Here is a 26,868-nt window from a genome sequence, read left to right as displayed (position 1 = left end):
CCTTCTGCATAGGCAGGTATGTGTGTGTGTGTGTATACATATGTGTGTACCTCCTCCTGCATAGCCGGATGTGTGTGTGTACGTACATGTGCACCTCTTCCTCCATAGTCAGGTATGTGTGTGTGTATGTGTATACGTGCGTGTGCACCTCCTCCTGCGTAGCCAGGTGTGTGTATGTGTATATGTATGTGTGCACCTCCTCCTGCGTAGCCAGGTGTGTGTGTGTGTGTGTGTGTGTGTGTATGTATGCGTCCACCTCCTCCTGTGTAGCCAGGTGCGTGTGTGTACTTACGCGTCCACCTCCTCCTACGTAGCCAGGTGTGTGTGTGTGTGTGTACGTGTGTATGTATGCGTCCACCTCCTCCTGCGTAGCCAGGTGTGTGTGTGTATGTATGCGTCCACCTCCTCCTGCGTAGCCAGGTGTGTGTGTGTGTATGTATGCGTCCACCTCCTCCTGCGTAGCCAGGTGTGTGTGTGTATGTATGCGTCCACCTCCTCCTGCGTAGCCAGGTGTGTGTGTGTGTACTTACGCGTCGACCTCCTCCAGCGTAGCCAGGTGTGTGTTTGTGTATACGTATGTGTGCACCTCCTCCTGCGTAGCCAGGTGTGTGTGTGTGTGTGTGTGTGTGTGTGTGTGTGTACTTACGCGTCCACCTCCTCCTGCGTAGCTAGGTGTGTGACCAGCAGTGTGACATGGAGCGTGGCTGGTGGAATCAGAGCTCTGGCCAGACGAGCTTCCTTCTGTATCACCACAGCCTGAACCTGCTCCACCCCCTGCTTAATCTGGACACACACACACTTCTACTGGTCATTATGTGCAATGTACTCAAAGACACACTGTACAATAAAACCAACAATATATCGGTACAAGGCTGGTGTTTCTAATAAAGTGGCTTAGGAGTGTCAGTACGTGTTACATATGTCTGTATCAGTAGGTATTACAGATGTTTGTGTCAGTAGGTGTTACATATGTCTATCAGTAGGAGTTACAGATGTTTGTGTCAGTAGGTGTTACATATGTCTGTATCAGTAGGTATTGCAGATGTTTGTGTCAGTAGGTATTACAGATGTTTGTCAGTACATGTTACATGTCTGTATCAGTAGGTATTACAGATGTTTGTGTCAGTAGGTGTTACATGTCTGTATCAGTAGGTATTACAGATGTTTGTGTCAGTACATGTTACATGTCTGTATCAGTATGTGTTACATGTTTGTATCAGTACGTGTTACATATGTATCAGTAGGTGTTACAGATGTTTGTGTCAGTACGCGTTACATATGTCTGTATCAGTAGGTGTTACACGTCTGTCTCAGTACGTGTTACATGTTTGTATCAGTAGGTGTTAGAGATGTTTGTGTCAGTACGCGTTACATATGTCTGTCTCAGTACGTGTTACATGTTTGTATCAGTAGGTGTTACAGATGTTTGACAGTCCATGATGTCTGTCTCACTATGTGTTACAGGTGTTGTGCTGGTAACTCCAGAGACATTTAAGCTGTTTTAAGGCGCTGTTTAACCGGCGGCTTCATCGGGGGGAGGAAGTTAAAGTGTTTATGGAACCTGCTGGTTGGTGATGGGGAACGAGACAAAGTAGTTTGGCCGAGGAATCCCTTTCTTCTTCTTCTTCTCGTTCTCTCCAACCTCCTCCCCGTCACCTTGTTCCCTCTCTGCTCTCCTTCCCTTTTTCTTCTCACCCTGCTGCGTGCCAGAGACTGAAACACACACAGCATCACACTTACACAGCTGCGGGGCACAGCGCATCTCCTAACCAAAGGCTCGCTGAACTACAAAAGTCATAACATCTCACACACAATCTCTAAACTGGTTATAAGTAAAGTGGAATTGAGTTTTTTTTTTTTTTTAAGACTCTGCACAAAGACAGGCACGCAACCCCACAAACATACCACACGCACGCGTGCGCGCGCACACAACAGCTGCATTCTTCAGATTTGGCCAGCTGGTCAAATCTGAATACAGGGCCCAGCTGCGGTGCTAGGGAGACCCTAGTGTCGGCTGGCAAACCAAAGACGCCCACTGAACGCCAGATCAGTGAAGGGTGAATCGGTGAATCTCCAGCACTCTGTCTCTGCCGTGCTTACAGCGCCACAAGCCACGCTCCTCTTGCCTGGAAGATGACTACGCTCTGTTGGGTGAGACTGTCCTGACGGTGAAAAGGTGTGTGTCAGTGTGCCTACTGTGAATGACTAAACAGGGTGGGGTGGGGGGGGCACGTCCCGCGCCGCTCGGACGGACAGAGCTCGTGTGCCGACTGAGCTGGCAGCCGGGGCAGACGGCTGACAGCGGGCGAGGCGCGACTAGGTTCCGGTGCAGCTGTTCCGGTCGGGACTGGACAGGACGACCCGGGGACCGGGGTGTCTCGTCCTCACGCGGGTCGTAGATTTGCAGACGTGATGCAGGTGACTCACAGCCCAGCTCCGTCCACGCGTCTGCGTCTGCGGTGGCGAAAGGCAGCTCGGCCAGCAGGTGGAGGGTACCCTGCGACTGCGCCGCCCTCCGCTCACGCGCCCCAACCTTCCTCGGCTTCTTCTTCACCTTTTTGCCATCTGTAAACCAGAAGAAGGGGAGGTAGGGTGTTGATGAGGTGATAAGGACTTCACAGGCAGCAGAACAGGATGGTACATTTCTAAACTCTTCTACTATTTGTCCCAAACCGTCAAACGGTCACTTTTGTTGTTTGGACAACAAGATCTTCAAAGCTGCTGTGAACTCCAAAAAAACCCCCTGATAAATATGTATGAAATGCGTCCATAACATACAAGCAACAACTATTTTTCATTATCACTTTAGTATTAGTTTGAATTTCTGCTTTAGTGTAATTTCACGGCCACACCGTCGCGGTTTCTCACCAGCGGAGTTGCTTTTCCTGACCGTTGGGCCGTCCTCGCGCGGCGACACGAGCCCGCCGCGGCGCCGTCGCGCGCGCGCTTCGCGTTCGGCGCGCGCGGCGGCGGCGGCGGCGGCCGCAGGAACGGGTTGCATAGCGATCGCGCGCTCTCCTCCCTGAGCCACGCGGGACGCTCGGCGCGCGGGCGGAGGAGTCGCTCCCACCGACCGGAGCTCGGGCGCGACAACTTCGGCGCGGGCGCCTGTATAGAATGCACGCGACGACCCCGTGAGCGACGCCACGCGACGCCACAGCATTGCAAAACGGGCACGTTCGCTGGCGCGAAGTCGACGCTCGCGCTTCGCTAGTCGGTTAAGCAGGTCCTGCTGCTTTTTGTAAACAGATACGGGACGACAGGAGGGTCAAAAAAGGCTGCGCCTCTGAAAACGAAAGTTTCGGCAGCCAAGGTTACTGTGACTCGCGGCTGACATCAGAGCAGCGTCCCTTGTTCCGTTCCCTGCTCTCCTGGGCCAAGACTTTCTTATGCGTTAAATGTCGCTGAACTAAGACACAGACTTGAGGTTCTTGTCCCTGATATGGTGGCGTTACTCGTAATTGCCTTGTGAATAGTGCAGGCGGGCGCTTGCGATGCCCAAAAACGTAAGACCATCTGCAGCCGTTTCTGTTTTCACGGTTTCTAAAATTCTTGATGTGTGAGAGAGGTCTGTTATTTAAGAGCGCACAGTCTGCATTATACTCCGAGCCTGTAGCCTGTCACATTCTGAATCCATCGAAAGGTTCCTCGGGCTGGGAGGAACTTGCGCTTGGGTAACCGGGCGTCCTGGTTTAGATAAGAAAGGGTTTAGAGGGTTGTTTGGCGAGCTCGGTTAGCGCCGCTTCTCCCCATTCGTTCACACCTGTGCCTGGTGCTGTGTAACGCTACACCCGCTGCTTGGGTTACGGGCGTGCGGAGGAGCAACAGCTGCGGCTTCACGGCGGCGGCTTTTTTGTTATTGTTGTTTTTGCTGCGAGATCTTGTATGAGAAAGCCTAAAGGAAAGAAGTAAAACTGCTTCCGCGTGAGTGATTAAAATGGTTTCCCCCCCTAATGTCTGTACAGCCCGCTCTGGCGACTAGTTTACCGAAGGCGTGGATGTGTTGGTTTGTAGCCGTTGCTATTGATAGGATTTTTCAGGTGATAGTCTCAAGTGACTAACAGGGTGCGTTTTAGCGTCCCGGATCTCTGAGAGGAAGAGGGCTACAGCTTTTGCACCTCCTCCTCCTTAAGACCCTTTCACCTTTGACCCTGCACTTTGCTGTCAGTACGAATCACACAAAATGGTATTTGTTGAGGTCAGATGAACTGAAGACACCTATAGTGTGTTAAGAGCAGGCGATATGGTGTGTGGGGTTGAATTCTGGGTGGCAGAAGGTGGGCAGGAACCAGTGCTCTTCTGCTATAATTCTTTCCCTGGGATTTATAATCGTGTATAATCCGTTTCATGTGTTAATCCTAGGTGGTCAAACGCAGGGGAGTCGAGTGGATCAGTTAAACTGTAGGGGCGGAAGGAGGAATTTGATATTAATTTAGAGTTAAGAGGGTTGAAATGTTAAAGTATATTTGAATCTCAGTGCTTTGCCTCACTTATGTGCATGCGTTCTTCTCTGTTTGTAACCCATGTGGACTGGACTGTACGGTGCCATGGTAACCCATATGGACTGGGACTGCATGTTGCCATGGTAACCCATGTGCACCGGACCGCGTCATCCTGCTTGTGGTGAGTGGAGAGCATCAAAACATCACACCCGTGTTTACAGTGACACCAGTTATAGTCTCCATCGTTCAGATTATTACTCCATTAAGCGAAATGTGATTCCTCGATATACTGTCTGTTTATTTCGATATACTCGATATACTGTCTGTGCGTTAATTTTAAACAAAAAAAGATTAACATCAGAATTTAATTGTGTACAATAATTATGTCGTTTCGAATTCGTCCACTAGTGGGAGGCATTTCACTTCTGGTCTCTCCATGTTTCAGTTTTCAGCCTCCTCTTTTGGGTTGGTAGTCGACAAAATACGCCTAAGAGTTACAAACAACAAAAACGTTCAATAAGCTTTCAAATGGTAAGCGCCTATCGTCTATGTCGGCCAATCAAAGTACAGTGGGCGGGCTTTCTTCTGGCAAAGCGAAAGGGGAGGGTGTGTGATTGACCAGCGTTTCACTACGTTGGCTTTCCTCCCAGTTTAGATTTTGGTCTGGGAATTTCAATTTTACAGTTCGGAAAACATTTTAGGGAGTACATTTTCCATTCTCCGCTTCCCGAAAGTTTTACTGAGTTCGTCTCCAGAGCATCAGGTATGGAGTTTATGAATGGATTTATTTTTCATGCATTTAATATCTTGTGTTTTTAATTTGATTGATTAAAAACGGGGCATTTTGACGAATTTTTGATTAACGTCGGCATGTAAGTTAATTTATTATCTATTTAGTTTATTAGCATTACTTTGACGAATTGTTGCATTTATTATATTTTGGATGCCAGTTATCGCCAACTAGGTAGGCATCACTAACCTAGGTTACCGGGTTAGCGTTAGCTAGGTCAGCTAACCCTAGTTAAACTTCTCACTAGCTAGCCACCATATCTGATATAAATCCACACCACGAATAATTTCAGCTGTATTAGCTAAAATAGAGAGAAATAGTAATGCGTTTATGAAGGTATATTCAGGCAGTGTCTAATTTGCCAGCTTAATCCGTAAAGGTAGTTAACCTATACGTGATGTTGTCATAGAAATAGCTGGGTTAAGATTTCTGTGGTATTCCTAGCTTCCTAGGTTAAAAGTTTATCGAAAGGTTAAAGGACAAGGTTAAAATCTCGGAAAGAACAATCAAAAGGTTAAAGGACACGGTTAAAATCTCGGAAAGAACAACCCAAACACTTCAGGTTAGCACCCAGTGTTCGGCTTGCCAAGTTCCGAGATTGCTTCGCACATCGCTGGCCATGTTAAATGAGCTCTCAGTCAGATAATGCTAATGCTAGCAGCGCAGTTCTGAGGACGTTGGGATTGGAACGCCGCGAGATGTTGTCGTTATTTTTTGAACCAGATTTAAAAAGGAACGCGGCGTTCCAAACGGAGCGAAAGCTCCACGGCGTTAATTAGGTCGGCGAATACGGGGACGTGTACACACGTTTCCATATACTTTAGCACTCTTCGGTTTGAATGAATGATCGTGTGCTGCTCATAGGAAACAGCAGCCTGCTAAGATAGGTTAGCTAACTAAGTTACTGTGAATTTCTACACAAGATGCAAAAAACGAATAGGGGTAAATAAGATATTCTAACAACGCGAAATATCTATATAGCTAGCGTTAGGTACACGGTCGATCTCTACTACAGTAGTTAGTTGTCTTTGCCAACTAGCTAGCTAAACAGATGTTTGATTTTCCGTTTACGCTTTTAGCTAACAGTTACCAAATACGATAAAAATAATTGTCAATTTACAAAAAAGGCTATTCCGTCTCATGCATTAAGATTAAAACTCCGTGCATTTCCTGGCTGCGCGTCGCGTTTAGCTGCGCCACCCTCGCACCGCTGCCTAGCGTTCGCCATCTCGCAGTCCAGTGTAATAATAGTCGAGTTGAAAACAGCTGTTCTGAAGTCAGTCGCTAGCTAGCCGGAGGTGTTGCCTAGCTAGAGATGTCCACTCGAAAAGGAGCTAGCAATCGGCGCCATCTTTTCAGGCCATTGTCTTAGCTGTTAGCCGCAATCTCGCGCACGGATTTCTGCAGCCCGGGCAAGTCGCCGGTCTAGCGGAGCAGGTCGCAACGCCTGCCCGACGTTGCATCCCGTTCCTTCTGTCGACTTGTACGCCGCTCAAACAAACGGTGGTGGCAATAAGTGGTTTCATGTGTTAACTTTGCATTTTTTTTTTTTTTTTTTTTTTTTTTTTTTTTTAGCAATGTATAGCTACATCTTTTAAGTTGGGTAGGTTGGAAGCCATGCACAAAATTGTTTTTGAATACGATAAACGTACATGGCCATTTTGCTTACTGAGTGACAGCTGTTACAGGGACCTTTTAATTCAAAGAGCTGCTTTGTAAAGCAGAGAACGTCAGGCAATAAACGTCTCTCGCCTCTGCGTAAATGCCCCCTCGTCCCACTTATCTGACTGCAGTAACACGCAAACACGGCGCAGGTTGTGTGTGACGGTCGCAGTAGGATGGCTGTGCTACCTGTGTCAGGCAGGCCTTGATGTTTAATAATGAATATTGGCTGTATTTGGCCGTGTTTAGTGCTGTCAGCAGTAATGAGGGCTCCGTTAGTTTGGCTGTGGTCAGCATGAGGGCTGAACTTGACACTAAGGAGACTGAGACTGGTGGCTGTATTTAATATTAAACTTCAAGTCAAGTTTTATAAGCAATTAGTTTTCAAATATAAATGTTGTGTCTTGGCGCTATAACGGCACTTTAATGTTGGCCTGGATCTTCCGAAGGCACCCGTAACTCGGTCATCGCTGAGATGATCCGAGTGAGTGTCCCCTCGAGCACTCTGCGACGGATCCTGCCGCGTGCCTCCGCACGTCAGTTCTGCCTCCGTGTTCGCTTCACGTCCAGCGCGGCGGGAAGGCTTTCCTCACACCTCACTCCATCTCCATCTGGCGCTCTCCGACGGGGCGATAACGAGCGAGATAAAGACAGCCGCTTTCGGAACGGCGGCGTTATTTAAACACGAGTCCGCCCGCGCGTCCCCAGTGAAAGCTCGCCATCAATTATTAACAGCGTTCTCTTATAAACGGCGCCTTTGTTGCCAGCGAGCGGGGATTTCTGCGGTTGAATCTGCACCTTGAACCCTGCGCTTTACTGTGTGCTGGTGGGTAGTTGTTGCGGCCACTGCCCCTGTGCTGTCAGTCCCATGGGCTCGGAGCACTCGATATCCTGTGAAAGCATGGAGCGTTTGTCTGTCTGCGTGCGTCTGTTTGTTTCTATAATCCAGTAAGATGTCATTCTGTGTGTGTTCTAGCAATCTTGCATGAGGATGGAAGGGAAAGAATCTATAGATGCTGAATGCATTAGAATTTTACAGAACTCCTAATATTAAATCTGGAAATGGCAGTTGATGATGATGATGATGATTGGGGGGGGGGATTGTGTGCATGCATGTGTGTGCCTCCATATGACATGTTTTCTAACAGGATGAAGTGAGGGGACAATGTATTCAATTATTGGTCATACAAATAAATCACCAACTAATTAACTACATACACAGCCCATATTTTTTTAAAAGTGCCACTTGAAAATATTATAAAGTGGCGAAAACTGGGATCCATGTGCATGGAAAAAAAAACTGGAACGCGTCATCTACTCTCTCTGGTACATGTGACCTACTATCCAATAGTGAGTGAAAAATGGATGAGCTTGGGCGTCAGCATGCCTCTGGCAGTATTTTGGTTTTGTTGAACACAGAGAACTTGTATAGATGTTAAATGTTAGATAAAATAATCAAGTTGTCCTCTTGGAATTCTAATTATTGTTGTCATGAGTTAAAAAAAAATCTTGTTGGCATAAATGACAAGTTAGACATAATTGCAGCAGTGTGTTTGTGTCTGAACCCGACTTTGTTAAACAAAATTATGTCTAACTACAGGAGACCTATACACGAATCAAAACCAGTTCTGTTTTCTTTACCATCTTTAGTTTTTCCCTCTCGGTTTCTCCTCCCCTCTCGGGCTGAGACATGCTGTGGAGTGGTAGGGCGAGTCTTAGTTCTTACTGTGCTTTAACTGACCCCAGCGCAGTAATGCTTTTAGAGAATGGGTCCTGGTCGTGTCTCGTGGTTTAAGCCTGGAAGCCACATTGGCTGTTGAATTTTTGATTGATGAATGTTTTCCACCCACTGCTTATGCATCACTCATGTTTGTGGGCTGGATCACAGATAACAGTCCACGCAGGGACTAGAAACGACTCGCAGCTGGAACTGGATTCCTTTCTGAACCTGTGCAGTGGCTTTAAAATGTGAAACAGTTGGAACTTGATCCCTTTTTTTTATATAGTCTTTTTTTTTTTTATTGCCCCTTCAAGCTAGGCATCTCATATTCCCCAGTGTCTCTCTCTCTTTCTCTCTCTGTCTCACTGTGTCCCTACAGACAAAGTTAATGGGGTTAGCAGTGCTGAGCCAACTGATTGACGTTTATAGCTAACTCAATGTTCTGCTGGTCTGGTGAGAGGGCCTGGCGGGGGGCGGGGGTATACTGGCCTGCCATGTCGGAGTACACACCTTTCTTTCAAATGGGCCTTTTCTCAAACATGGTTAAAAAAGGCTTATCTGTCAGGGTCCGATTTAGTGGCTTAAGGCCGTTCCCCCTCCCCCCTCCGAATCGCCCCGAGTTAAGGCGTAACTGCTCCCTCAGTGCTGGGCTCCAATTCGCCCTCTGTGCGGCCATGCCGGTGTGGTCCTGTTAATAACCCAGCCGCGGAAGCGCCGCGTTCGGGGCTGCGCTCATGCGCTCAGCCCAGCTGCGATACACAGGTGGCAGGAGCGATACACGGAGAACTTTTGGCAGACTTGGCTTGTGAGGTTGGAATCCTCCCAGGAAGCACCGGTAACCCTCTTGGTGACCACTTTTTAGATAGTATCTCCTGCCGGGCATGGCTGGGAGAGTGTGTGTTCTCTCCACAACGTAAATTCAGGAGTCACGGGTTGTTGTTTTCTCACACTGCACACAGTTCCTTAACATCCTCGGAGGAAGTTGGGTTTTGTACGCTTGAGCTGGCAGATGCCCGGGGTTGGCCTGCAGTGCTGTCGATGGACAGAAAAGAGGAGGTGAGCCATCATTCCCTAGAACCAGCCTACGGGACACTTTCGCTAATTGGGGTGGAACGATGCACTCTACTCATGACTCAATACGATACTGGATTCACGATTTAATTTTCTCATGATGTTTAAGTATATAATTGAAGAAAAATAAAACATTTATTTCTTGTGTAGAACCAATGCCAATTTTTTTTTAAACTAAAAAGAATCTTTAGTCCTCTGTAATTAAAAGAAATTAGAAGATGCAGATGTTTATAATTGTAAACAAAATGTACTGTAAACATTTATGGCATTTAGCAGACAGTCATGCAAAGCAACTTACAATTTTGACCAAGTACAATTTGAGCAATTGAGGTTTAAGGGTCTTGCTCAGGGGCCCTCTTGGCAATGGTGGGGCTTGAACTGGTTAATCTTCTGATTACTGGTCCAGTATCTTAATTGCTAAGCTACCCCTGCCTATTGTAAACAAGCATTCCTGGAGCACAAACAATGCAAAATACTGTGCAAGTATTAAATAAGAATTTTGACTCCCCCTGCAATTAAAAGAAGATACAAAAAAAATCAAGGCGCATTTATAATGTGCTATTGTAAGAGCTTTGTTGTAGGTCAGGTGCATAACAAACAACGTGATTTCGTTCGTCGCCAGGATGTGTGTCGTCAGTTGCTGCATCGCGATGAATCGCATCACGGTGCATCAATGCACGCTTCCTCGCAAACGAAGGGCCGACACTGAAAAAGCGCGGTGCTCTCACTTGGATGAGCCTTACGGACGGACGGACAGGCGGATATGACTACGCGTACATCCCAGCTTCTCTTGTGCTTCAGTTGTGTCTGTGTGAGGGAGACAGAGAGAGAGAGAGCTTGGTTTCCACCCAAGGCTTCCCAAAGGCGTTTTCTATAGGCAGCTAAAGGGGACTTCAAAAGAGGTTTGTGGGCACCGGTGAATGCTAATCGCTCATGTTGTCTCTGGCTGTCTCGACGATGCCAGCGGGGTGCCCAAGTGTATTAGTGCGCCAGTCGTATCTGCTTGTTTTTATTGGCCAGTGTGTACCGGGCTTCACCTTCACCTAGCCGTTGACCTGACCTGTTCAGTCGGGATGCTGTGCGTATGTTTGTGGAGAACTGGCTGTGAAGTTCAAGAGCTACTAAAGGCCTTGACTGACTGGAATATGTTTCTGAGGTTACCCTGCAAGCATGGTCTCTCTGGTCTGGGCCCATCAGAAACAAAAGGGTAAGGATCTACATGGGGCTGGTTTATGCATTTCAAGCTAGTCTGAGTCCTGCTAGCCTTGGGTCATAATGTGATGACGTGTTTGGGGCCAGATGGACATGCTGTTGTCACAGTGGTGAGAAGAGCTGCTCGGTGTAGTTGCTACTCCGAGCTGCTGTGTGTGATGGGTCGGGGGGTCTTGTGGACAATAGTAGCATCACTTCGCTGGGTGGCAGTGTTGATATGGGTCTATCCACTATCACAAAGAAAGCAGGAGAGAGCTTATGCAATCACCTCTGCTGACGAGAGAGAAGAAATGGCCCGGCTCCGATGAGAGCGGCTGGGCAGTCAGTATGTCGGACTTCCTGATCCCCATCTCCCATGGGAGAGCGGGGTTAAGGGGGAGAGATCGTGGGCTTTTAAGGGGACATTGCTGAGGCTTGGAAGTCCTGAAGATTCTGTGGGAAAATATTGTGTGTGCGCGCGTGCATAAGACATTCAACACCTATACCCAAATTATTTTGTGAATAAATTTCATAACCATTATTAAACAACTTGTGGTGCAGAGTTTTTCGGTTCTTGTTTTGCTTTTCAGTTGTGGAGATTTTATGTACTTCTAGAGCTCAGTGTTTAATGCTGAGAATTTTCATGGAGTTGTACTGTTCAGTCAGCTAATGGGAGCTTAAAAGACATATCTGCCATGCCTACCGGCCATAAGATTTACCACCACCAAGTCTTCCTGTTTTGAAAAGGAGATTTGGAGTGCCATATGAGTTCACTTGGTGTAAAGCACGGTCAACCCTAGAGACCTGTTGCTATGCTGCGTGCTCACCTGTGTAGCGATAAACCTTGTTCCTCTAGGCTCGATGAGGGAGTTTGCTGGGGCACTAGGGGCTGCACTGAATGGCTTGTGTTGCACATCCAAACCCATTGTGGCATTGGGGTTGTGGAACGTTTGCCTGGGGAAGAAAATCTGGGCAGCGTGGCCTTTGGGCAGTCACGTTTTCTTCTGCAGAGAGAAAGAGACACGCGCACACATTTTTGTGTAATGGTTTTCCCTGTGACTCCATCTTGTTTAACTGTTATTTTGAGCTGGAGCCCAGCTCTGTATCCCACAGCTGCCACTCTGCCCTCCTGTGGGCACGTGAGGGATAACAAGCTCTCTCAGTGCCTGCCTGTGGGCACGACTTCACCACCACCCCTGTGTATGGGCTTTATGCATTTGAATATATTCAGAAGTATTTTAAGCTTTGTTTAGCTTCACTATGTTCACTTCCTGTCTTTTTTATGGTGTTAAGAATAAATCATTTAATTTGATAAACTTCTATTTCACGTGGTTACATTCAGACATTCGTATACAAAACATGAATATTATTCCATAGGATGTATTGTAGTATATTGTGAAACTTCATATCCATAGCAGATGTCAGGGATTGAAGTGTGTGCATCACAGAGAAGGGAGTATGGTGGGTTGAATCGTCTCTGTATGTCTTCATTATTCTGGCTGAGTAAACAGTTCTGTCCGAGCACCATGGTGTGACAGCACATGCTGGGTCTGCACTTGCAGCACATAATCCCTTAATCTCATGTTTGAGCTAAAGGGTTAATGGTCTATGTTGGCTAACCATAATCTCATACCTGTTGGTGTACGTGGTTGACGTGGATTAGACGCTGGTTATGCTGTCGTGCACACTGGCCACCACGTTACAGTACTGTTTAAGCACTATGTGTGAGTGGGTGTCAGCTGAACCCTGAGGCTGGGTTGCATCTAGGCTCTGATGGGGGGCGTAGTTGGATCTGGTCAGAATGACTCCATGGAGCCCAGATGTGTTTTTCTCTTTTGGGTGGGGGACTGGTTCTGAGTCCACTAGGGTGGAGCGGCATATGATGTCATCTCAATTGACTGTCAAGCCCAAAACAGGGACACACATGATCACACACATGCACGCACACATACTTCCCTGCCTCTTAGTAAGTTACACAAGTTTACAGCTAACCTGTTTTGTGATTACATTGAGAAAAGGTGGTGGTGTTGGCATGTCAGTGTTGGGAATGTGATTGGCTGGCATTTGGGATGGTGATGTACTCAACACAGGGGTTAAGCTGCTGGGGGGGTTCTGTAAGAACCCTTCCTCGCTCAGCTGTGTGTGTGTTACACACAGAGGTGGAAGGTGCAGAACACGCACACACGTAACTGTTGAAACTGGGACGGTAAACGTGCTTAATGTTGAACACTAAGAGTTCGTGGCTATGGCACAGGGGACGGTTTCATCGTGACAGGACCAGAAAATGCCACACCATCCGATGGCAGATGGCGTCTTAAAATAAACCTCTTGGGGAGGAGAGAGAGAATGAAATGAGGGCAAAAAGAAATGAAAGGAAGAAAGAGACATGGTGGTTGATGGAGCACACAAGCTGATCAGGGCCAGCGCGGTTGGTCTTGGGAGAAGAGCGTGAGCTTGCAGGTGTGGCTGGGGCTCTGTTCACCTTCAGTGGGCTCAAAAGCTTTGCCCCTACACTGGACCGCTTCACTCTTGTCTGATCCCCCCCCCACACACACAGACCCTATGGACAGTTTAACCCTTCCTGGGTGGTATAGCAGTGTTTATAGAGGAATACCGAAGGAGCTTTTGCATGCGTCTGTGTGCCACGCGCAAAGTTCCGGAAGGAAGCTTTGTTGTGATCCTGGTTGAGTCTAAACATATTTATCTGCCCCGTGCTCTCTGAAACGGTTGATGTGGAATGAAGATAACGCAGCCTGGTATTGTCTCCTGGAGCATTTTGGGCTGTATCAGCTACCTTTAGTGATATGGAGATACTGAGTTAATTTTTCTCAGGGCGTCTGGTGTTTTGTTTGCTGTATTCCATCAGAGCAATGGAGAAAGGTAGGGGTGTGTGTGTGTGTGTGTGTGTGTGTGTGTGTGTGTGTGTGTGTGTGGTTTTAGCTAAGGGTGTTCAAGCTTTGGCCTAGTCTGCTTAATGAGGCCCATTAGTACTGCCCCACTAGGCATTCAGCAGCTTCCAACTTACAGACCTGTGTGTGTTAGCGGCCCATTAATTGGGCTGACTAACGCCATCATCCGATGCCTGCACTCACAAGGCTGATAATCCAAAAAAGCCTGCAGGCACAAGGCAGGCATCTCTGTCAGTCTGGATGCTGTGGAGCGGTTAGAGCGCCCCCTTGTGTCCTCGTCACCATTCTACGGGCAGACGTCAGTGAGTGCTGTGAAACCGTGCATGCCAATGCTGGACGTAATGTTCCCTGAGAGAAAATGATAACTTTTAATTTAAATCTTTTGAAGCACAGGATAATATATTTAAATGGTTGCTATTAATAACATATACGGTGTTTACTGTCTGTGTGATTGGACTGATTCATTTAGTGAGAAGATGGGAATATGTTGTTTACAATTCCCAATGCTGGCAAGCGTTTAACCAGATACGCTAGCTCACAGGGCTCAGCTCAACAACCTGTTATCATAAGCGGTCCATTTCATAGTTCTAAAATAACCTGCGCAAGTTGGCAGTTGCGTTTGCTAATAGGAGCTTTAACTTGTTGGCGTTCATGTTCATATCTTGCCAACAACATCTTGGGGCGCGAATTTATGGCCTAATCTACAATTTGTATTTGTGGAATAATCGTCTTAGCTCTGAGGGACAGAGTCTCTGCTCTGTCACATTGTCTCCTCTAGTCACTTGGAAGGTGGTGGAAGAGTAATTATTTTATCAGTTGAGATATCGGCCTTAGATGTAATGGCCTTCAGTTGCTGGACATCAGCTCTTAACAAACCCATATCGGTCGAGCGCGCAGGTGTCTGTATGCACGTGTGTTTAAGGCCTCAGTGTTGACCCTTCCTTTTACATCAGTGCTGTGGTCACATCACTCAAACTACAGCTGTACCCCTTGGAAACCTGTCACCTTAGGTAACCATGCACCCTGAAGCTCTGAGGTTCAAACACAAAGGACGCGATCGGATGGTAAATTTCAGAGAAGAGAAAACCAAATGAATACAGTGGCACACCATACAGATATTCACACTCACCAGAGGGTTTTGAGTGGGATCTAGTGGTTTTGACTGATTCCAATCAATCAATAAATCAAACATGCTAATATAGTTTCAAGTTTGGTTTATTTGTCATATACATAGTCATACACAGTATAACTCGCAGTGAAATGGTTTGAGAGTGCTCTGTCCAAACTGAGGAGAAACAAAACGGGTGTATAGGGAAATATATACACAAAATATATTGACATTGTATGTACAATATATGTATAGTATGTTTATATACACAACATACAATGTATATATGGATATGTATAAATGTATGTACACAATGTACAGTTCCAGGTAATGGAACTGGTAATGGTAATGGCCTTTTGGTGTCTCATCACTGTTGTTGGAGTCTCAGTCACACTGTGGCAGCAGGTGCTTTTCTGAGATTCGTCCTTGTAACGGGAAGCTTTCCTTTATTCTCACGACCTGTTATGTTTATGAATTATTTATACAGTAAAGCCTAACGCCAACATATGTGTTGCGGTTACCAGTGAGATTGGATTTCTTTGTTTTCTGTGCAAATGATTTAGGCCTACAGTATGCTATATTCATTCAGGTAGTGTCATGACCCCGACAGGCTTGTTTAGCACACGCTGGACAGCAGGCTGGATAATGCTCCACACACCCCCCACCTCCACAAACATGTGCACAAACCACCACCTCTCTGTGTCCTTCATTCTCCAAAGGGCTTGTTCACTCTCACCTCTTCATGTTTTTTGGGGCAGTTGGTTTATTTTCTGACATTAATCAGTGGAGATGCGCAGTCTGTGGGGAAAGGAGTGGCATCTCATTTTGCACATCCTCGTTGTCTGCAAGCTCTGCCCAGTTCAGCATTTAACACCATCATCCCCTCCCTACTCACTACTAAGTTGGAGGATCTAGGACTGCATACATCCCTGTGTGACTGGATCTCCAACTTCCTAACAGACAGACCACAATCAGTACGGGTGGGCACAAGTGTCTCATCCACCCTCACCCTCAGCACTGGAGCTCCTCAGGGTTGTGTCCTAAGCCCCCTGCTCTACTCACTGTACACCTACGACTGCACAGCCACTTCCAGCTCCACCATCATTGTCAAGTTTGCTGACGATACCGTCGTCATGTGCCTGATCTCGGACAACGATGAGAGGGCCTACCAGGAGGAGATTAAACACCTGGAAAACTGGTGCCAGGGAAATAATCTCCTCCTAAACGTTAGCAAGACAAAGGAGCTGATTGTGGACTGCAGCAAGAAGCAGGCGCGGCACTACCAACCTGTGAGGATCAGTGGAACCACGGTGGAGAGAGTAGATAATTTCAGGTACCTTGGTGTTCAGATCTCGCAGGACCTGTCCTGGTCCCGCCACACCAACTCTCTGGCAAAGAAGGCTCGTCAGCGTCTTTACCACCTCAGACGCCTAAGAGACTTCAGACTGCCCTCCAAGGTACTGCGGAACTTCTACACCTGCACTATCGAGAGCATCCTCATGGGGAACATCACAGTCTGGTTTGGGAACAGCACCAAGCATGACAGACAAGCACTTCAGAGGGTGGTACGTTCAGCAGAGTGCATCACTCATAGGGAACTTCCTGACCTGCAGAGCATCTATTACAAGCGGTGCCAGACCAAGGCCAGGAGGATTGTGAAGGACCCCACCCATCCCAACAACAGGCTCTTCTCTGTTGAGGTCAGGGAAGTGCTTTCGCTCCCTGATGACCAAGACAGAGAGACTGAAGAGGAGCTTCTTCCCACAGGCCATTCGGGCCCTGAATCAGGGCAACTGATAAACTGTGGGGACCACCACCACCATGTAACTGTAAATATGCAATTGTAAGCTGGAACTGTAATCGCAACACATGTTGGCGTTAGGCTTTACTGTATAAATAATTCATAAACATAACAGGGCGTGAGAATGAAGGAAAGCTTCCTTTTACAAGGACGAATCTCAGAAAAGCACCTGCTGCCACAGTGTGACTCAGACTCCAACAACAGTGATGAGACACCAAAAGGCCATTACCATTACCAGTTCCATTACCTGGAACTGTACATTGTGTACATACATTTATACATATCCATATATATATTGTACATACATTGTTAATATATTTTGTATATATATAGATATATATATTTCCCTATACACCCCTGTTTTTTTCCTCAGTTTGGACAGCACTCAAACCATTTCACTGCGAGTTATACTGTGTATGACTATGTATGTGACAAATAAGTGTCCGTCAAGACTGCCGTCGACATGGAATGGCCCCCCCCACAAATGGGACCCGTACCCTGTGTAGGAGTTCACAGACATCCCTGTAGCCTGCATAGGAGTTGGTTATAACATCGTAGTAGTAATTATTGGACCCCTGTAGCAGTCAGAATAATGACCTCTGTCTTGGGGTTGCCAAGAATCGCTGGGACAAGGGGAGGAGTTTCTGGAGGTGGGCGGGGCTTGTTGACAGCTGCTGATGTTCTGAGGTTTAGAGTGTTTACGCTTGTGTACACGCGGGGCTGTAGGAGGGGCCATCTTAGTGGGGGGCTGTGATGTAAAGCCCTGAAATGCTTGTCCTCTAATGGCTACTGCAGGTTGACCCTGTGAGATTCTGATTAAATTCTCCTCTCCTCGCCCCTCTCCTCCATCGCTCCTCTCCTGCAAGGGTGTGGCCTTTCTCTCTCTCTCTCTCTCTCTCTCTCTCTCTCATCCCCCATCATTCTCTCACTCCTCCAGCATTTGAGGGAGGGAAGGGGGGCAATGAGAGAGGGGGAGAGAGTGAGAGTGAGAGGGAGTGGGAGAGAGGAGAGAGGCACTGGCTTGTGTGAAAGGCAGTAAAGCAGTGACTAAGGAGGATGGTACGTGCACTTTACTCCCTCTGTGTGTGTGTGTGTGTGTGTGTGTGTGTGTGTGTGTGTGTGTGTGTGTGTGTGTGTGTGTGTGTTGACTTGTTTCAGCCTGTGAATGTATTGTGTTGCAATGTGCAGTGTATAGGTAGCAGGTAGTGTGAAGTGTGTGCAGAAGGGGTGTAGCACAGTAGTGAGTGGAACAGCAGTCTGCAGGGGGTGTAGCACTGTAGTGCGTGGAACAGCAGTCTGCAGGTGTGTGTATGCTGTATGCGAGTATAGCATGTGCAGATGGGATCTAATGCAGTAGAGAGTAATAATAGTCCGGGGGGGGGGTGCGCGCGCAGAGACAGGAGCCGCAGTGTGCTGTATGGAACGCAAGCCCTCATGTTGCTGCCTTTGTGTGTGTGTGTAGAGAGGAGGATGGTGGTGGTTAATAGCTCTGAAGCACATGGATACCACTTATGGAAGTCTTTGACTGCGGAAGCTGGCACATATGCTAAACCCACTTTTAATAATACCAGCCCTCAATATTTCAAAGGCTAGAGCAGAAAGGCATGCTCGGATACACCCAACCTGTAATCCGGACTTCTTTTAAAACCTTCACTATGACTAAGCCTTACTATGAAACACACACACTTTCACTCTCCTTACTTTGCACAAAGTTATTTTGTTTGCAATCAAAACCTCTGTATTTCTGAATTGCTGCTTGCGTGTGCAGGGATTTCCAGCTTTAATAAAAAGACCCTGTTGTGGGGTTGGATGTAGCACGCAGGGGAACCGCAGGCTATGATTCAAGCCACCCCCACCCCCCGGCGCAGGGGCCCAACACACGTTGTGCGGCGCGGTTTTGCACGGGTCTGGACACGAGGGGGAACCTGGGAAGTGTGCAGCTGCGGACTTTTGATGTGGCTTTGGTCATGTTGCTCAGACCGATGCCTGTTCTGGCTGGGAGCTTTTTCAGTATTTGTTGTATCTAATCAGTCCTGGTCATTCGTGTGTGTGTGTGTGTGTGTGTGTGTGTGTGTGTGTGTGTGTGTGTGTGTGTGTGTGTGTGTGTGTGTGTGTGTGTGTGTGTGTGTGTGTGTGTGTGTGTGTACCAACCAAACACCATGGTTTAGATGCTGTCACCAGCTGCTCTGGCTGTTTGTATAACTCTAGTCATAAAGGGTCACATGATATTGAGCAGCACAATGTCTACCCAGCACCACTTGCTCATCGCACGCGCGCACACACACAAGCACTTCCTACTCTCAGCAGTCAGAAAAAACAGGGTCAGAGAGAGGACATAATTTTTTTTTTTTTTTTGTTTCGTTTTTTACCTGAATATAGCTGCAAAAAAACCCAACAAATCGATTATGCATACACATTAATCAACAAATAATCGATCAGTCGGCTTTGATGCTTCATGTAAAGGAGAGGCTGCAGTAAACCATTCAGCAGTAACATCCCTGGGGTGGAATGTTGGGAAGGTTTGTTTACTGTAGTGACGTTGGAGAACACCTGGCCTGCCCTGCTGCGGACTGGGTCCACACACGCTCACATGCACAGGGACCTGCATGACTCCACGTAGGCCCGATCGGACATGCTGAAGGGTTAGAGTTTGGGCTGTTGTCCATTAAAAAAAACAAACCCATGCATTTCAATGAGACATGCACAGATGTCCCGGAATAGGTGAGAAACTACAGTGTACTGTAGCAAAAGATGTTGAGAGAGTCAGAATTGCAGCGAAATGCTTTTGGACAGAGGTTGTTTATCAGCTGTGCAAGCAAAATTCTACTTCTGTGTTTACATGCACACACGTGTGTGTGTGTGTGTGTGTGTGTGTGTGTGTGTGTGTGTGTGTGTGTGTGTGTGTGTGTGTGTGTGTGTGTGTGTGTGTGTGTGTGTGTGTATATGTATATAATATTTAATTAATTAATTAATTAGTAATAAAGGGGGAGAGAGAGGAGGGGCTGTGTGTGTGAGGCATTGGTTGGTTTAGACAGCTCATGTTGATTCTCAGGTTGTGTCTGCTGGCTCTGTGTTTTGGGGACTTGTACCATGTGTGCGAGGGAGAGAGAAAGATTACTATGAAATCAGACATCTGGTCTCTCTTGCATATCCTTTCAGTGAAACACACACACACACACACAGAGTTTACTTATTTCCTGCGTTCCTTGTGCTGTAACACAGCTGGGGCTTTATTATGCTGCTCTTCCTCTGGAAAAGTGGGGAAAGGCTCTTGGTCGGTCTCTCAGTCTTTCTGCACAGTCACTGCAGCCCAAATGGAGCGCTCCCAGTGTTGGGGGAGAGGTGCTGTTTGGTGTCCCGTGGAACAACACTGTCTGATTGCTTACCTCAGCCAAGCATTTCTCTCTCACTCACTTTTTCTGTTGTGCTCGCTCTCTTTCTCTCTCTTTCAGATAACCACACAGCTGTCTGTCTCTTTGGGGTCATTTCTGTCTTATATTGTATTTTCATTAGTGTGCTGGGTCCCACAGTGCCCATGGTTTAGTTGTAGGTGTCAGTGGCTCAGTGAGTTATTGGACATGATGCTTCAGATATGCGCATGTGGCATATTGCCTATCCTGATGACCCAGCTAAACATTAGTGACAAGCTTATCCAACCCCCCCCCGACTCTCTCTTCCTTTCTATTTATTCTCCACAGCGCCCCGTCATTCTGATCTGTTGGGGCTAATCTGCGTGGATTATAACTGTGCTGACCTGGGTTGTTAAAGGCATTTGAAACATGTCCCTGTCTCTTCTGTACTGCCTCACTCCTTCATGGCTCAAACTTCCCACGGAATCTCATCTTATATTGCAATCATGCAGAAATAGCTTTGGAACAGGGGGTGTTGGTCTCACTGTGTGTATGGGTGTACATGAGATGTCTGCTATTTGTCTTAAAGCTCTTGGCCTAAGGGTTGTGAAACTGTCTCGTCCATGCTGTTTGGCACCATGCAGGCAGCTTTTTGACCTCCACGTGTCCCCATCGGTCTTGCATTCAGACCGATGTAATACATTAGACCTCTACAGTTTACATTACTAAAAAGAACCTCACTCTCTCACTATTTACACTTACTAGAAACCATCCCATAATGCCCCCTGTCTCACCTGAGGTGCGCACAGAGAAGCCACCAGCCCAAGCACAGCTGAGCGTCTGTCCTGAGACCTTCCCTTAGGCAGACTGACCAGATCAGCCAAAGGGACACTCCCTTGTGTGTTAGTAATACAGATAGTCTTGTCGCACACTGTACTTGTTAGCGTGGTGTTGGTGTATGGTATTGGCGGGGTTGTGTTTGGTGTACTCTGTGTGTGGTGTTGCTGTACAAATCTTCAAACGCTCCTGGGTGATTATGGGTGTGCGTACATGTGTGCGCATTTGTTAAGTGCGCATGCCCTCTGAATACCCTGTCTCAAACTGAAGGTGAAAGGTTTTTTATATCACAGTTTGGGAAGCACAGAAATATCATCGTTGATGTAGACCAAATTCTCTGATCGCTCGGGCGGGATGTGGCCAGTATATCACTGTTGGAAAACCTTCTTCATGGCTTGTTCTTGTGTGACATTTGAGTATAGCTAACAGATTTGTGTTTCAAGATGACCCCTCTGTTTCATCCCCCCCACCGGCCTAGCGTGACTGGGTGTCATGACGACAGAGGTGGGATCAGAGCCGGAAGTGAAGAAGGAGCCGGAGAAGTCTCCAGAGGAGCAGGAGGCCGAGCAGCAGACCAATCCCAGCGAGAGTGCACCCAACGGGGACGCCGAGCCCCAGCCTGCCCCCGACAACGCAGAGGTAAGAACGCCACACGCCACAGCGGCTACGTTCTCAGGCAGAGAGGGGCCGCAGCGGTCCTTGATTTGGGATCAGATCTTTCCGGAACAAGATCCTGTACTACTCGTATTTTAGAGCACCTGCGTCCCAATACTTATTTAATGTGGAGCCCAGTCCCTTTGTGGCATTTAAAAAAAAAAAAAGGAAGTAAATAAGTGATTATTACCAATGTGGCATCTATTTAGAATGCTACTGTAGTAGGCAGGTCACTGGGAGCTCTGTTGCATCTATAGAGGGACTGCGCGGATGTTGCTTTTCAGTCAGAACACGCCCCCTCGGTCGTACCAAGGAGCAAAACCAGGACCAGTACAAGCCATAATCTGCTTAAAATGAAAGACAGTTGGACTTGACAACGATCCATCCAGATGACCAGAGATCTAGTGATTCCTAAACATCAACATGTGGCCAGGAATCAGGTTTCCCAACATTCACCCAATTTAGATTTGGTGGTGGAAGTGCACTAAGCAAAGTCTGCAAAAGCCTTAATGCTTAGTCACTCGTGATAGTAGTGAGGGTGAAATTAGTGAGCAGGACACCATTGGATGTTCCAGTTGCAAGGGGACAGGTTTGTGCAAACATTTTGTGTTTTATTACCATTATTTGGACAACTGTAAGATGGCTATGCCTGTTTTGTTACTAGGTACCCCTGCCGCTCAATAACGTTAGCTGGAAATATAACCTCCATGTGAGCGTCCATCGATCGTACTTTGATTGCTTTTGTGTTTGTGATATCCGTCAGTTGCTTGCGTGAGTGCACCCTGGAACAGGTTTTGCAGGCCACTGCTCCCTCTGCAGTACTGACATGTTTCCTCCCTGGGGGCGGTTCTAGAACGCGGAGGCAGAGCCTGCCCCATCTGACCCTCTGAGTACGCCCTCGCCCGACGGGCAGAAGAAAGAAAAGGGCATCTCTCGCTTCCTGCCCCCATGGCTTAAACGGCAGAAGTCCAATAGCCAGGCGGAGCCCAGGGACGGCCACGCCCCCACCGACACGCCCACTCAGCCGCCGACGCAGGAGGAGCTAGAGGACGGACAGGAAGAGGAGGGGCCAAAAGGCGAAGGCACTGCTGTCCAGCCAACGGGGGGAGCGCAGGAGGTGCAGAGCGGAGAGGAGGAGAGCCCCGTCGCCAACGCGGAGACGCAGGTCAGGGGTCGTCTCTAGGTCTTGAAGTGTCCCAGAGCACTTGTGGGTTCTCAGACTAATGTGTATATACTGTGTTCTGTATGGGCGTGTCATCTGCGAGAGGGGCTAGAGGTTAGCAGGGGCGGTGTTTTCCAGCTGTTCAACCTGGCTATGTGTAATTAGTTATAATTTACTGTGCTTGTTCCTGGTACTGCCCTGCAATATGAGAGAGAGCGCGAGCTCCAGGCTTCTGCTTCTCCAAGGGTCTAGCAGACAGACTGCAGGTCAGCCTGTTTTGTTTTGTTTTTTGTTTTTTTTTCCAAGGAAAGATCTTTTTATGTCTTTTTTCTAACCTTCCTGCCAGCACAGTTTGTTTTACTTTTTGAAGCAGCTGAATGCTAAATCTTACCCACTGGCTCAGTCTCCACAATGGAGCTAGTTAGTAGTTTTTATTTTTCAGAACTCCTGAATTATATATGGTGGCGTCCTCTATACTCTATACAGTTCAATGCTCATATTTCGCCTATTTAATCCATGAAATCTTTTTGCATTTTTCCCCCCAATTGGTTTGTTTGTCCATATTTTAATTCCAAACCCACCCATTGACTTCATCCCCCAGCCATCCTTTTCAGTGGAAAACATGTGTGTGTGTGTGTGTGTGTGTGTGTGTGTGTGTGTGTGTGTGTGTGCGTGCGTGCAAAAGCTTTGGGCCACACCACATTCACATCTCCCAACAGAGCGTGCACAGCGTTGTTTCTGCTCTTGCATGTTTTCACGCTCTGCTTCTCTCTCTCCCTCTCGTGACTGTGCTGCTCTGTTTGTCTCCAGCCTGTGAAGCAGAAGGAAGGAGAAGAGTGGGCTCCGGAGAGCGGCGTTCCCTCTGCTCTCAAACTCGGCAAGAAAATGAAGATCACGGTGTGTCATGTGACCCTGCTAGACGGCACTCAGTTCCCGTGCGAAGTGGAGGTGGGTGTGTGTGTGTGTGTGTGTGTGGGTGTGTGTGGGTGTGCGTGCGTGCGTGCGCACTGCCTGTGGAGTGGAGAGATCTAATCTAGGCAGGACTGGAGAAATTTAGATTTGCTAAGCACACAAGTTTTGTTTGTACGAGAGAAAATTCACATGATGGATGACCTGTGTGTGTAAGAGCTGGTGAGAGTTGTTTGGGGCTGGGGTGGTTCTTTCTCTACTGATCAGTGTGTGCGCGCACGTGTGTGGGTGTGGCTGCCTGCCTCCCATCTCTCATCAGACGTGTGTCTGAGCAGCCCAGTCCTGCCTGTTTACCGTCACACTACTATCCAGCTCATTGTTTCTGTGTGTTGTAATGCACAGAATTATTTGGTGGCTTGGACGGGAGAGGTGCTGTTAGCTCAGCTCTGCTGGACCTAACCACACCTCCTCCACACACCCGTACTCTCTTAAAACCAGCTGCGTCTAATGACGTTCACGCGGAAATATAAACGACTCCCGACCCTTCAGCTGCAAGCAAAGTCAAAATGACTGCTTTCGTCGGACGTGCGTCTCAAATAACGGGCAGGTGTTGGGGTTTGTGGTCTTGCGTGGTCCAGTCCGATATCCCCGGTTCGAGTCCCCTCAGACATTGGGCTCTGTGATGCAGCCTGCTAGGGTGTGTTTCACGCTCGTCAGCAGTGCTGCGCGGTCAGGGTCAAACGACGCTGCTGTCCTGGTTAACCTGTCTCTCTTGCAGGCAGCTGGTTTGTCCCGCGTACCGCTGGCTTCCTCTTGACGCGGCTTCGTTTACTGAGTTTACTCAAGCACGTTGATATTTGTGAAATGTGCTTGAATCGTGGACGGTCTCCCCTGTGGTCTTACAAAATCGAACATTTCCACAGTGGTGGTTTCACTCCGCGTTTGTCCGTGTGTATGCGTGCGTGTGCATACTCGCCGCTGGTATCCAGGCTTGCGTTAACCTTGACTTGGCTGCCTTTGGTGTGTTGCTCTCGTGAGCATGTGAGAACAACCACTGTCGCTGCCGGAGATACGCGACATGATCTAGTTCTGGAGCTCCTTGCTGCCTGCATGCTGCCTTTTTGCATGTGGAGGAGACTCCAGTGTGTGTTTCTGTATTAATTGGAAGCGAAGTCACCTTTGCTTGTGATTAGACTGCCTAACATCTGAGGCTGTGTATGTGTTTCTTGGTGACTGTGCCAGTAGCGTGTGTGTGTGTGTGTGTGTGCGTGTGCGTGTGCGCAAGCACTATAGCAGAGCGCTGGAGTCGAGTGTGTGCTCGGCTGTGCTGTCTGGTTGACATTGTGGGCTTGGACAGCTCTAACGCCTTTCTTTGGGTGTGTATGCCCAGAACACGCCTCGTGTTGATCTTGGGCCAGTGCCCTGACCCAGGCACGCAGAGGCCACGGTCAGCAGTACGGTGTGTGAGACGACGATGCATTGCACGATGACAGAAAAAAAACATTTCATATTTCATATTATATCTGTTGTTTTTGTTATGAAAGTGAGTGTTCCATGTTTTACATTTTACATACATTGGATGGGCAGTTTATTCGAGAAACCTGCCATGGTTATTAGACACGTGACCCTGGAGTGCAGCGTAAGGTGAGCGGATATATTTCCACGGGAAGATCTGAGCAACTTTGAGTGAGGCACGGTCACGGCTGTATCAGGAGTGTGCAGAGAACTGGTGTGACCGAGGATAAACACCCAGCCAGAGACATCCAGATATCTGTTCTAGTGTTGCGTTACATGTTTGGCTTTGACTGTGTGGTCATATCCACATTTCAGGCCTCTAGTTATTTTGTTTGAAGCTAAAGTTGAAAAGTGTTATTTTCTGTCTTCTAAAACAGAAGGTTTGAAAATAACAAGAGAAAAATAATGATATATGAGTAAGTACCTTTTTATTTGTTGAGTATATAGTTCAGATGAGTAGGTTTTCCCATGTGTTCATTTTATGAACTGTTCTTTGAAGGTACAGAAAGTGTGCTATATCATGATGTGTATCGATACCTAGATATGAAATCACCTGTATTGGTGAGCAGGAGTAATCAGACAGGGAGGCCTGGTGACAGCAGGTGTGCGCGTGTGTGTTTTTTCTCTTTTGTTTTGTAAAGGCCCCCTTTCCACTTTTCTACCACCATGATGTTGGTGCTGGGTCCTGTGAACTAGTGAACCTTTTAAGAGCAGGGCTGCGTTTCCACTGGTTTGCGAGTCCCATGCTTGGGTATCTGGAAGTGGGTGTCCCTGATCTGGAAGCAGAAGCTGGAAGAAATTGGCCAAACTAGATGGTGCAACATGCTAGTTGAGCTGCTTTCCTTTAGGGTATTTTTAACTTTTCAGGCCCACTGGTTGATGCTCTTTTGCTGTGGTTTTAATGCTGTTAGTTGTAAATGGCGGGAAAGCAGGTAAGCAATGTGATGGCGTAAACAATAGGTAAAGGACGCTGCGCTGTAATGACCTTCGTTCCTCACAGTTGGGTTGGTTCTTGTCCAGCAAGATTACGGGGCCACAGTGGAGCCGATGTTTCCAGCTGTGAACCTTTTCTCTTTCCCCATGGAAAAGACCCGCTCCACATTCTGTCCTGGGCCCCGGGCCAGTGGGTGAGCGCTGGGAGCTGTTCTCTAATGGCACAGCCATGTGGTGGGCCACCCCAGTGGGACTGTAATGGCTCACGGGGGTATCCGTGCCGGATGCCTGTCTGTATTATCCAGACGTCTGGCTGGGTCAGCTCGGCCCGGCTCGGTTCGTGGGTGTGCCCCGTTTCTGAGCGCTGAGCTTTTCAGGGCGTCCACATCAAACAAAGCCTTACTGTGTGTGTGTGGTGTGTGTGTGTGTGTGTGTGTGTGTGACACGCAGTACTCGATGTTCATACACACCCCAGGTGGCTGCTTGCCTATGACTTCTGGCACAACCTCACTATGCTGCTCTCTTGTCCCTGCCTGTGTGTGTGGTACTGTGGACACCACTGCATCCCCCCCACACTCATTTATACAGCGTTGCACAAGCGGTTTAGAGAGTGCAGTGTTAAACAACGTCTCTCTCTCTCTCGTTAACTGCTTCCTCTTTAACAAGCTTGGGGGCATAACCACTCCCTGGTTTCTTTTACGCACGGTGTCTCAGTCTGTGTCTGACCTGTGGGTGGGTGTTTTTAAACAGATGCACTGCTACCTTGCACCCGACACACTATTGCTACCTGCATGCCGGCGACCCGGAGGCCTCT

The 26,868-nt window shown here is 47.8% G+C and overlaps 2 protein-coding genes across 31 annotated transcripts in view; one reads left to right on the top strand and one right to left on the bottom strand.

The window, feature by feature from the left end:
- Window positions 1-3,163, bottom strand: part of akap7 (A kinase (PRKA) anchor protein 7) — a 21,205-nt gene extending 18,042 nt beyond the window's left edge. For 3 of the 5 annotated variants that reach the window (XM_081695387.1, XM_081695386.1, XM_081695388.1), the window contains exons 1-4: window positions 2,869-3,163; window positions 2,197-2,565; window positions 1,562-1,713; window positions 647-783 (exon numbers count right to left, since the gene is read on the bottom strand). In XM_081695387.1, coding sequence (XP_081551513.1) covers window positions 647-783; window positions 1,562-1,713; window positions 2,197-2,565; window positions 2,869-3,163 — 953 coding nt within the window. The remainder of the gene's footprint in view (window positions 1-646; window positions 784-1,561; window positions 1,714-2,196; window positions 2,566-2,868) is intronic. The other 2 variants (XM_081695389.1, XM_035529160.2) reach the window with 1 other exon arrangement.
- epb41l2 (erythrocyte membrane protein band 4.1 like 2) overlaps window positions 3,000-26,868 on the top strand; it is a 46,776-nt gene continuing 22,907 nt past the window's right edge. For 17 of the 26 annotated variants that reach the window (XM_035529086.2, XM_035529085.2, XM_035529080.2 and 14 more), the window contains exons 1-3: window positions 21,384-21,520; window positions 22,389-22,700; window positions 23,508-23,645. In XM_035529086.2, the coding sequence (XP_035384979.2) occupies window positions 23,583-23,645 (63 nt within the window). In that variant the 5' untranslated portion in view covers window positions 21,384-21,520; window positions 22,389-22,700; window positions 23,508-23,582. Of the gene's footprint in view, window positions 3,174-4,360; window positions 4,624-5,046; window positions 5,206-17,628; window positions 17,754-21,359; window positions 21,521-22,388; window positions 22,701-22,814; window positions 22,964-23,507; window positions 23,646-26,868 lie in introns of those variants that run through there. The other 9 variants (XM_081695385.1, XM_081695384.1, XM_035529091.2 and 6 more) reach the window with 6 other exon arrangements.

This window comes from Electrophorus electricus, chromosome 2, assembly GCF_041902795.1.
Source record: "Electrophorus electricus isolate QZ-2024a chromosome 2, ASM4190279v1, whole genome shotgun sequence".
NCBI classification, from domain to species: Eukaryota; Metazoa; Chordata; class Actinopteri; order Gymnotiformes; family Gymnotidae; genus Electrophorus; species Electrophorus electricus.
The sequence above is the reverse complement of the archived record's forward strand: the minus strand, read 5'-3'. Positions and strand labels throughout refer to the sequence as shown.